The 12,983-nt window shown below is 40.1% G+C and overlaps 1 protein-coding gene across 1 annotated transcript in view; it reads right to left on the bottom strand.

Moving 5' to 3' along the window:
* The window catches only part of LOC101478849 (dolichyl-diphosphooligosaccharide--protein glycosyltransferase subunit STT3B), a 105,374-nt gene that overhangs the window by 40,025 nt on the left and 52,366 nt on the right, over positions 1-12,983 (bottom strand). Inside the window, exon 3 of the mRNA XM_004548999.4 lies at positions 8,584-8,871. Coding sequence (XP_004549056.1) covers positions 8,584-8,871 — 288 coding nt within the window. The remainder of the gene's footprint in view (positions 1-8,583; positions 8,872-12,983) is intronic.

Genomic DNA, 12,983 nt, shown 5'->3' on the forward strand with positions numbered 1-12,983 from the left:
GCAGACACCGCTCCTCTTTTGGTCACCAGTTATTTTTACGTTATCTTCAAGTTTAATTTCCATCTGTCTTTGCTGAATGTACTGACAGAGTGCAGAGTGATAACTATTGCACTAACTAGCTAGCTAGCATTACTCAGCTTGCCAGTTGGAGGAATCCTTTTTTTTTTTTTTTTTTATTAAACTGTCCAACTTTTAATACTCCAATTTATTTATTTATTTACGTCACTAATTATTTTGTGATGTTTGTTGAATGTAAAACGTGCCTTTAACTTCTAGGTTGGAAAAATTAAGCCAATGAGCGAGTGCCTTATACCTGCATCCTATATGAAGGCCGCTGAAAGGCAATAGTTGTGGATGCAAAAAAAGACTTTAAAAAGATGCAAAAAGATTCATTTTGTGGCATATTGATTCAGATTATTGGTAAGATAAAGTTATTGATCTCAAAAAAGGACAATTAATTTGTAGCTTATCCACCCAGTACGTTACTTAATTACTCCCTAACAATTGTAATGTTATACTATGTATAACATAATTTGATTACTTTTGCTTTTCCTCGTAAAATGACCTAAAGTGCACTCATAATTACCATTTATCTACAAAAACCTTTAGGCTATCGTCCCTAAAGCATTTGCTATTCTAATGAGGACACATGAGGATCTTTCTCTTAGTATTTATGTATGAACACAAAGCCAACAGCACAAAGCAAAGATGCAAACCAGCACAAAGAGACCTTAAAGCGATCGCCAGAGTGATCCTACTTAAAAATATCAACCAGTAGAAACAGAGGCTTCAGGCTGACTGCTCTTCACTGATTTAGTTATCTGTTGAAGGTCTGCTGAGCTGGGGTCTGCATTCAAAGAGCCAAAGTTGTGTTAGCAGTCTAATGCAGTTCTGTCCTGGATGCAATTTGCACTTTACCATAGTGCTGCTGTCCTTTTGAGCAATAAAATATAAATAAAATGTCCATATCCCTGCTGTAGACAGAAGACTGCGCCTCCATTTTCCTCTTCCGCCAGACGAACTGAAATCTACTGATTGTTGCGCCAGTACAAATGGAATGCATACACTGACTAACAATTCCAAGGAATTGAATTCTTGGGAATCGAGAACAGATTCCCATCTCTAATGAGGTCGACAAATAAATAGCGATAAACAACAAAATTCATAAAAAATAAGTAGATATGTGAACAACAAAGAACAATCAAAACAAGGTAATCTAAATAACCTTAGTCTTAGGCAATGAAGTATCTATTTGTTATACACTGGGGTAAAATGTAGCAGCGACCTGAGCGCAACCTTCCTGAACATAAATAACAAAACATGGTCAGGATGTTTTTGCCATTTTTTAAACACCTTTCTGCTCCACCGTCATGACTTTGGAGCATGCATTAACAATGCTTCTGAGGGAGTTTCCTAACAAATAACAAGATGATCAAAGAAAGTCTTAAAAGTATTAAATATGACAGGGAAAAAAAAAAAAAAAAAACGCACAGCACTGCGCAGGTCGAGGAATTAACCTCTTACCCCTAAGATGGCACTATGACGCAGCTATTCAACATTTAGCTGGTACCAGTTTATTCCTGTGGAATTCAAAGAATTTCACATTTTTCATGCATTGAGATTGTCTCACCGTTGGCTCCACTTTCTCATAGGGGCACACTGTTTGTGGGTGTTGGGTTTATTATTTATTTATGTTTTCAAACGGACTAAGACAGGGAGACAGATAACCACCAGACACTTTACAATCACCAGTCAACTTGACAAGCAGGTCTTCAGACAGGTTAGAACTAGGGCTGTTCGATATAACGATATATATCTGATGACGATATAAAAACGTCTATCGCTGCATTTTACGCTATCGTTTGTTTCGTGGTGTCGCAAAATGAACTGTTTGCGGCAATATTTTTTTCATCGTTTTGATGGTCACTGTAGTGGCTATATTCATTTCTTAAAGTTCTCTTTCTCTTATATTTAATATAACCACACTATGGACGGACAAGCGCCTGTTTTTATGCATTGTGGTTAGCGACAACGATGGTAACACCATCGTGTGTCCGCTTGTTTATGTTCCACGTAAACCTTTCACAATAAAGCTCAAGATCCTGTTGAGACTTTTCAAAATAAACTGAATCACGTGAAAGAGCAGATTATTTACGGATGAGAAGTTAAAAAAAAAAAAAAAAAAAAAAAAAAAAAGAGAGAGCTGCCAGGTGCTAAAAATTAAACCTTAGACTCAAACGTTAGAACAGGCTTTTCCCCGCAGCACGCCGTGTAATAAATACTCAAAGAAAACGGCGGCCGTTACAACTTATGTCTAAAAATGTGTAGTTTCATGCATCGGTTAAAACACTCGACTCCAGCTACATGACGCGCAGCTGGAAACACTTCCCGCAAGTCGAGCTGCCCGAGATTCACAGAATTTACAGAAAATGTTACATTTTTGTGATTTATATCGTTATCGGGACGATAGAATTCTTATATCGGAATATGAGATTTTGGTCATATTGCACAGCCCTAGTTAGAACCTATACACATCTTGCTGTTTAGCGATGTGTTCAACACATCATACCACCTAACTGTGTTTTATTGTCTAACTCATGTAACCGATCTAACTACACTATGAGGTAAGGTACCACACTCAGTTTTTCGACATCTGTGAACTACTAGACAGTCATTCAATTAAAAAATAATATTAAATAAATAAAACTAATAAATAAAAAATACACACATCTTACTGATCTTTGCAGTCAGTAACATTACACATAAAGTGCAAACATAATAGCAATTGTATAAACACACACACAAACACGCCTTTAAAATTTAAAGGCGTGAAATTGGACGGTCTAGCCTTCTGATTAGCTAATCAGAAGGCTAGTTCTGATTAGCGTCACCGCTGTCTCGGTGGAGTTTAATAAACTCGGCCGTCTGCTTCTTGCTATCTAAAATATAACCAGACACTGGTGTAAATTCTCGACTGTCTCATACTTCTGTTTAATAAGTTTTCTGTTTGACGTTTAGTCAGCTGTGTGAAAACCAAGGAGGAACCCACCCGGGGGATTAATAAAGTTTTATTTTATCTAATCTAATAACTTTAATCTCAGCCAAACCGATTTACTCACGAACAAACAAAACACTGAAAAAAGCCCAACAATAACATTTTTAGGTTGTCTAAGTGACTTATATATTACGTTTAACCCGAGCAGCGAAACTCCGCGGTGATCTGAAAATGATGTGCCGGGAGTTGTGCCGTTCTCGGCCGCATCAGTAACCCTCGAGCTCCCGGCTAGCTGTCGAGCTGGTGGGTAGCAGACGCCTCTGAAAACGTCGAAGCACTTTTGCAAATATGGGATATCTTGATAAACCGAGCAGATATTTGATGTTTACACAACTACTTTCTCGCCTGAAAATATGTTAAAAGTTTATTTTGTGACCCAGAAAGATTAGTATGAGTAATTTTAAAACTTAGTAGCGGCCACCATTGCTGGAAACTGGAGTTTGGCTGGGCCGCGCTATGAATTCTGGGATATGGTAGTAATTTGGACAGCCTTCGGCACGTCGCTGTGACGTAATCGGTCTACAAATGCGGCCTCAGGAGGATGCAGCCCATGAATTTGGACATGTCCAGAGTATAATCGCAGCCTTTGCGGTTAGAAAATTGCACTTGATCATGTCGCGATATTATCGCAAATGCGATATATCGTTCAGCCCTAATGTAAACGCTCCCAGTGTTTGCAACAATCATCAGTTCAGTTTCACTCTGCTGAGCCGGTACACACAGAGACAGCTAGGGGTGTTGTATTGGGATTTAAATTGTAGGCACAACAGCAGAGCTCAGGCAGCCACCTGGACACTAAACTGTAGGAGCATTGCCAGATCAGTGACAGCGAGCGAGTTCAAAAAAGGGCCACAGAGCTGTCCGCAAGCACGCTCCAGTATAGTGACCCATACTACCTTGAAACCGCATGGACAGATTCATCCATACATGATTTGACAAAGTGACATAAACTTGGATGGCTAAATCCACGGATGGATAAAAGGTCCCTTCAAAGCCTGCGGCAGCTTCCCTGCCAGGCTTCTTACACTGTGACACACGGCACTGAGTCACGGTGTGATGAAATACCTGCATCGCTACTTCTACCTGGATAAAAGCCTCCACGGCTCAAGATGTTTTTCCACTTGAGTATAACACAAACCTTGAAGGTAAAAATTAAAAACTGCATAAATAGACAATGTCCTACCATTACTGCTGAAGATTAGCTGTGGCATGTTCAGTGAAAGCACTTTCTCATCACTAATTGAACTGGCCTTGTATGAGGAAGGTTACAAGCACTAGTTTCATTAGCCCTTCTAACACTAGGTTTCGGTACTATTCAGCAAATAAATCACACGATGAAAGGAAAAAAGCTCCATGTTTGTAATAACATAAATTTGAGGCATTTTTTGAAATAGTATTATCTTTTTAAGTCTGCTTTCATTGGATGCCTGTTGCCTTTTGCAGTTGAGGTCTGTGAAAAATTCTGAATAAATCAAACAGTAAACACGAAGAGACAATCAAAAAAAAAAAAAAGCAAAAGTAAAAGTTGAATCGTTCTCTCTTGCAGTTAAGACCAGATTCTTCTAAAACTCAACATGCAAACAATGACATGAAAAGGAAAAAGAAAAAACACACCAAAAACGTGGGCCTATATTACACTCCACTGCAAACACAGACAGCTGAACACCCAACAGCTCAGCAGGCATTCCCATTATACTTCTTTGAGGTCCACCATCTGGGGTGCACGAGTTGCAGACGACAAACATGTCATCATTCACTCTCTAGTAGACGCACGGTATTCAAGGTGGACACGGAATTCAAAGTGGCTTCCAGATGTCATTTTAACATTTGCTACAACTGTTCTGAAATTAGTGCTGGCTGGCATGACCAAACATCTTGCAGTATATAAAAAGGAAATCTACATTTAAACTCCATTAAAGTAATATACATTTGGCACAAGGCTACAGAGTTAGGCCCCTAACAAGCTGCCTGCTCTGCTTTTAGATTACCTGTAATGGCACCTTTTGTCACCACTAATTTTAAAGAAAGGCACCATCTGCCTCATTGGTGTGAATATAACAACCTCAATTCTGACTTATTCGCCCAAACTTTGTGGCACAAATGGTTCTGCCATCAGGAGAATACAGGCGTACTACAGCACTGAGTGGAGAACAATGCAATGCATATTTAAAGCACATGGAAATTGCTTATGAATGGCAGATCCAGCAACTTTACCTGAAATGTTCTTATTTCTGTTTAGGACCTGCAAAAGCTGATTATGTTGAAGGTATGCAGTCTGTCCACATGAATTTATTCAAGCTCATGTAAAGAGATTATAAATCAAGCAGGGTGCTACTCATAAGCTTAATAACCCTTACTGTTCAATCTGTCAAAATAAAGTGTGAATTCATTAATTTCACTGATTGATTCTAAAAAAAGTACAACATTGTCAACTGGCTTAAAAATGTGTCCATTATAACTTAACACATTTACAGAATAATAAAACTCCTTCATGCACACAGAGCCAATGTGAAAACGACCCACAACCTTAGTTGACATGTTTACCAGTTACATATCTGCAATGCTCAGGAACACATGCTTCTGCGCTTATTGTGTGTGTGGTTAGGTTTAACAGTAGCCTCTCAACTTGCTACTGTGCTGTGCAGTAATTGACTCAGGCCAGCGTGAGCTGAGACCGAACATTTGTCCTGAACGCTTTATGTGCAGTGATGTACAGCATTCAAATTCGCATCTGCATAATTGTGTGACTTCTGCAGGCTGTATGCAGCTTTGAGCCATGGAGACATTTTTTTAAATCAGTTGCATGCGGTTGAATTACATCACCGAAATAATGAAAAATAGGGTTTTCTAAATAAATTGGTTATATAAATATGTTACATTTGTCTGCCACATTTCTGTGAATCTCATATACTGGATGTGAACCAGCCAGGAATTACATCTTCCTACAATCACGCAGCTACAGTCAGTCAATAATAGACATGTGGCTTATATGCATGCATAAGTCCCCTGGCCCCAATAGGATTGTAGCATTCTATCATGTAGTAATCTTTCTAGATAATACCAAAGCTTCTAAGCAGAAAAAAAGAAACCCCTGTGTCATTTGCCAAAGTAAACTGTGCTGCAGAATCAAAGGAAATGCACAGAGAATCCCAACGATGAATTAAACCTGGGATGCTATTGTAATTACATTACTGTTATCATTTATGCTGTCTAATTTATGTTTAAAAAACTCAAGGATAAAGGCTAATGATGCTGTCAAACACTGTGCGTTATAGCTGCTTAGGTTTACAGCCAGCCATGGTAAACGCTTTCAAATGACAGACTCATCAAGGAGCAAGTTTTCGTGGTAGTCGATGGAGGCCGAAGAAAAACGTCGATGATTCAGCAACCTGTAAAACCACCTTTAGCCACAATAACTTGAAGTAATCATTTTCTGTATGTCTTTATCAGTCTCACATCACCTGGCAACCCATCGAAACGAGCCATACTTGTTCACTCTTTTGCGGCTGAACAACTATGACTTGTTCGACATGACAGTTCAAGACTGCACTGTGATGAACTTTAACATTTAACACGACAACTCAAACCTGCAGAGTCTGAGATGTAGCTCCTGGGTGTTTTTTATATGGGTTTTTTTTTTTTTTTTTTTTTTTTTTTGCCGTTTTTGAGCATTGCAAAAAATCTGACAAAAACTGCCAAAACATCTGCTTTTATAGAGGTGCTCACACCAGCTGATGAGCACTCACTGACTGTATTTGATAAGCAGAACCTGTTATTTACCGCTTAGTTCCTGTGGAAGCAGTAGGGTAAGTTCAATTTCCCCTTTCCCCATGCATATTTGAGAGAAAGATTTGCAAGCAGAGGCAGAAACAGAGGCCTGTAAGAGTTGCTATCTGCTAAAACTGTCTTCCAATCAATTCCGTGTCTTCAGTGATCACTTTTATATTGATAAAATCTACAATATTAAATTTGTCCTCCCTGAAAATACCCCGCCATTTTTATTTGACACCTGCTCAGCACAGGTTAACTGCAGAGGTGGGCAACTGCTTCTCTGTAGCCTGCAGCCTTTATATTCTATCCCTGCAGTCCACAGGAACACGAAGTGATTTCATTAATAGAAAATAATTTTATGGACTCAGTGGGATGGCACAATACTGTATGAACAGGAAGCACTGTATGCTCACTTTGTGCTAATGAAAGGCTGTAATATTTACACTTTCAAAGAATCTGCAGCTCTTCTCCAATAATTCTCTACTCTGCACTGAAAACTGGACTGACCCTGAATTTTATGTTCCTCGTAGCAGAATGATGACTAACAGGGATGCATTTCAAGTCTGATATGTTGGAAGCATATAGCAAGGACTACATAATGCCACTTTCATGACTTTAATTTAATTTTGTGGCGTGTCTGTTGCATTTTTTCCCCTTCCTCTCTCATCACCGTTAGCACCTTTAACCTTTTGCTACTTAAACATCATTTTTGCATGGACTTCTTCCATCATCTGCTCTTAAGCTGTATTTCTATGTGGCCAATAGAAGCTCAGCTCAGCTCTTTAATGTCAAGAGAAACCCAGTTATGGAGAAAGACACAATTACTTCCATTTTCAATAAGCTGGAAATATTAAATTTTTTCTATCTTAGGATGAGTTTAAGCAAAGCAGGGAAAAAGTCAGTGAACAGACTCAGCTCAATACAGAAGGAAAAAAAAATCCGCAGTACTTGTCAAGGTCAACGGCAATAACAAGGAAGAAGTGAATGCTGATAAAAACTGTTTGCAGAGCTCTTCATTTTCACACAGACAAATACAAACACACGCTTGTATACAAAGGCACACGAGATGCATTCTTAGTAAGAAAGCTGCAGGGCTGAAAGGCAGCTGCTGATGCAACTGAAAGAGTGGATAGACTGAAAGTAAAGTCTGTTTCAGGCATCTTTCAACTTGAAAAGCTTCTTCCTTCCACCTGCTGTGGAAAATATGTTGCAATGCAGTTGCTGCAAACATTCAGGCTGTATTTTAAAAAAAACAAAACAAAAGACTCTTCTCATCTGCCTTGTTAGCTCAAGGATAGGCCGCATTTATTGAAGTAAAAAAATAAAATAAATAAATTGTTGAAGGCAGGGGGGGGGGGAAAACTAAATAAAACAAGGTTAGCCACTTTATGAACAAACACTCCGTTCATTTCATGCATTTTTAAAAAGGAAAGGAAATTGGGAGAGGAGATATTCAACCTTTAAAAGGGAGATCTTGTCAATTCTACTCTTAAAGGTCATCATATTGTGAAGGTTTTATGGTGCAGCATGTCGTTTCCGGGGCTGCACGTGGTGCACAAAGAAGCCTAGCATGCCTTTCAAGGTTGTGGATAAATAATTCAACATCTATGAAAAGTAAGATTTGAAAGTGGGGCTACTTTTGTGGGTAAAATCCTCCCAAAAGAGTGAGCATGAATCTGATTCCTCACAAAGAAGTTTAAACTGTCTCCTCTATACAATAGGATTCCTCCTTACGGCACTTTTAAGTCTGAACTTACCCAGAGGTAGTAGGTGAACTGCAGGGCGAAGATGGCGATGCCCTCATTGTCAAAGGAGCCGGCGACGGAGCGAGAGATATAACCGGGGACGATGGCGATGAAGCAGGCTGCCAGCAGCCCGGCACCCTGGTTCCACAGCTCCCGGGTTAGCAGGAAGGTGGAGATGGCGGTCAGGCCGCTGAACACAGGCGCAAGAAAGACGCACACATCACGAATGTGGACGGTGATGTGGAGCATGTTGAGCACGTAGTGGATAAGGCCTGCAGTCGCCATGAGCCCTGGGTACACCTGAGGGAAAAAAGGCAGAAGAAGAGTTTGTGAGAAACGCAAAGAGGAAATAAAACCAGAACAGAGAAGCCTCAACATCTATAGTAACATAAGTTAAAGGAACACTGTTAAGTCAGACTATTTTTCCCCCTTTACACATTTTTGGCGCCTACCAAAGAGATTTTAGCCAGCGCCAAAGAAAACTACACTTAACCTCCCAACATTTTTTAAACAGAGGTTTAATTTCCTCAAGCAGATTTCTTGAGTAACACACAGATTTCTCTCACAAAGGCTCACTACCTTTCCTGAAACGACCAGGTATGTGCTGCATTATTCTGATGTTATCCATGTTGACAGAGAGGGAAAAGTAAAGTGCAGAGAGTTGATTAGTTCCATCACTGGAGAGTAGAGAGGTATGGATTGGCTTTTCTGTAAACCGTGGGACAGATGAGAGCAGCACCTGTAGTCGTGATGACCTTACGCAACGACGACAGTCAGAACTGTATCCTAAAAACCCTTAAGAGGATTTACTTAAAAATAAGGTTACAAAAAAAAAAACAAAAAAAAAACCGCACATTTTGATCAAAAGACTAAAATTAAATCAACATCAGAAGCCAAATTAAAAATGGTTCCAATAGCTTCCAATAGACGGGCGGTGGCATCAGGCTTTTCTCGTCTCCCATTGAACAGATGTTCAAATGTGACCTCTCCCTCCCCGACCCTCAGTGCGAGCCTCTCGCCGTGGGAATACTCGTTGTATTAGTGAAAGCTGCTAATTCTCTTAAGATTAAATGACTTGAGGTGAATCGCAGCTCTAATGTGTTCATTTTCCACATTCTCTCACTAATTAAGCGCTGCATACAAAAATCTACGTCTCCGTCTGCTGTGTGTTCAGACAAATTGTGGGAAAATGGAAGGCGTAACTCGTGAATAATTTTAAGCTGCTTGCGAGAAGATTTAACGTGGGCTCGTACCACATCGAACGCACGTAGACGCCACACGACAGTCGATCTTATAGACCGTGTGCTGTGCGAACCAGCTGTTAAGCGGGTATATGGAGAATTGACGTGTAGGTTATCATCAGGTATTGATCGGAAAATGAAACAGCTTTCAATTAGGAAAACTGTCACTTTTACTGATTTGTAGTGAATGTTCTGTAATATTTACACAGGAGAAAAACAAAAATATAATCATTTGTGTAATCAATAGTCAATTGTCTGGGCAATGATTGTTCTGGAAATGCTGTGTGACTAGCTTTTCAGTCACAAGCGAATAACATTTCAGGACTCGGATGTAATGTAATATAAAAACATTAGAGACACCCACTGGTGTCAAGACAACCATCTCACCCTCAACGTCACAAAGACAAAGGAGTTGATAGTGGACTTCCGGAGGTGCAGAGAAGTACACACCCCCATCACCATCAACGGCGCTGCTGTGGAGAGAGTGAGCAGCTTCCGGTTCCTTGGAGTACATCTGGCTGAGGATCTTACGTGGTCAGTACACACAAACAAAACAGTGAAGAAGGCGCAGCAGCGCCTCTTCTTTCTCAGGAGACTGAAAAGATTCGGCATGAGCCCCCGCATCCTCAGGACCTTCTATCACTGTACCATTGAGAGCATCCTCACTGGATGCATCACCACCTGGTATGGCAACAGCACCGCCTACAACTGCAAAGCTCTCCAGCGAGTAGTGCGGTGCTCTGAACGGATAATTGGAGGTGAGCTTCCCTCCCTCCAAGACATCTACAGGAAGCGCTGCCTGAGGAAAGCGGGGAGGATCATCAAGGACTCCAGTCACCCCAGCCATAAACTGTTCAGACTGCTTCCATCAGGAAGGAGGTTCTGCAGCATCCGGTCCCGTACCAGCAGACTGAGAGACAGCTTCTTCCATCAGGCCATCAGACTGCTGAACACGTCATAGACACCTCAGCTTCACTACTGGAACTTCAACATTATGCACTCCACACTGTATATAAATGCCACTTGTTTTGCACATATTCAACTCTGTATATTTTATTATTATTGTTATTATTGTTATTATTATTACTATTTAATTTGTAAAAATGTGTACACACACACACACACACACACACACAGGAAAATATTTAGTATACACATCCAGAAATGCATACACTATTATATATTGTACATATATTTATTAGTTTCAGGTTGGCCATTCTTGTATTTTGCTCATTTGTGTTGTTGTGTTTGCACATCTCTGTTGCTTGTGGGGCTCGCACACAAGAATTTCACTCGCATGTGCTGTGCCAGTGTGCCTGCACATGTGATGTGACAATAAAAGTGATTTGATTTGATTTAGAGGAAAAACTTAGAAGAGTTAGAGAAGAAAGAGGACAGTTACATGACCCACATCTATTCTGTGGCATGATGTTGATATATAGGGTGAGTACAAGTACCTGGGCATCCATATCAACAACAGGCCAACACAGAGCCTGTGCATAAAAGAGGGAGGAAAGCTCTATTACCTCACCCAATGAGCAGGTTCTATTACCTAAACAAGCTGAGATCCTTAAATATGTGCAGCAAAATGATGGATATTGTCCAGTCAGTCGATTGTGGCAAGTACAGCGTACTTTGCTGTGGTCTGCTGGGGGGAGCAGAGTCTGAGCTGATGACAGCAACAGACTAGATAAACTGATTATGAAGGCTGGCTCTGTGATTGGCCGTAAACCGTACACTTCTGAAGCTGTGTTGGAGAGGAGGTCACTGAACTGACTGTTATCCATCATGGATAGCAGCGACCACACTACTTACTGACCAGGCTTGTCTAACTAATCTAATACTACATCATCTCAACTGCTATAAAGTACAGTACTGTATAAAAGTCTTGAGCTACCCCTTATTTCTTTATATTTTTCTAGGAAAATGGGAAATAGGTCCATTGTAACATGCGCAAACACACATGGAAATAGAGCTTGTACAACTTAATCGAGCTTTAAAGTCGATATCTGATAACTTTATTGTATAATATGAATAACTTTATTCTTCAACGCAGCCCAAACTCTTTGACAGGCTTTCTTGTAATTTTTTTAAGTAGTCTTCAGGAATAATTTTCCTTGTTCAATTCAGTCATGATGATGATGTTGTTCAGGCTCTGGGGAGGCCAATCCATGACTGATACTAATCAATTTTGTGTTCGTCTATCCAGGTATGCTTTTTTCTGCATTGGCAACGTGCTACTGTATGGTGGATTGAAATCTGATCATACTTTTCTACATTCAGAATTCCATTAACTTTGAAAAAAACCCAACATCACTGGCTGAATTGCAGCTAAAGACCATGGAAGAGCTCCACCGTGTTTTATAGGCAGCTATAAACATTCCTTGTTAGTCCTGACCTTCTCTGTACATACTAATAATTTGGATTCATCACTTCATAAAACCTGTTACCAATCTAGTTCTTGTGTAATTTGGCACACCACAGCCTTTTCTCCCCGCTTTCCTGCCTTAAGAATGACTTACTAACAGCCGACCTTCCACTTAGACCATTTCAGATGAAGCTACGTTGAATGGTAGATTGATCAGTGAAAGGTCCTGCGTCAGGTCTTTGCTGGATTATTTTTTGCCCCGTTTCTTAAGGACATGTCTTTCACATACTGTTCATCTGCCATAGAGTTTTTTTGGACTGCCAAACTTTCAACTAACAGCTCTTTGAAAATACTTTTTTTGTGCTGTGATTTTATACTTGTCAAACTGTGATCTCTGGCATTTTGTAGATTCTTTGTATATTTAACTAAAGCGATTCTTTCAAGCCTTCCTCGGTATTTCACTATGGGAAGCAGCCTCTGGCATGACCAACTGTGGGAGTTCCACTACTACAAGCACATCAGACAGACCAATGACTTCAAGGACACGAGGTCCTCTGACACCCTTTATAGCAGCCTTTGTAGAAGGCTGTTAATAACAAACTCCCTAAAGATACAATTTAAAATTGATTCTTTGCCAAGTTGTCAATTATGTGTATGTACAAAACACTGTTTCATCCTTTGAGTAAAGTATCTTTTCAAGCTTCACTGAGTCACAGGTCAAAAACAACCCATTCCCCTAAAAATGGTCACTTACAAGGCCCTTCAAAAAGCCCAGAAGTATTGCCTCTGGCTCCTTGGAAACA

Source organism: Maylandia zebra, linkage group LG22 (genome assembly GCF_041146795.1).
Source record: "Maylandia zebra isolate NMK-2024a linkage group LG22, Mzebra_GT3a, whole genome shotgun sequence".
Classification (NCBI taxonomy): domain Eukaryota; kingdom Metazoa; phylum Chordata; class Actinopteri; order Cichliformes; family Cichlidae; genus Maylandia; species Maylandia zebra.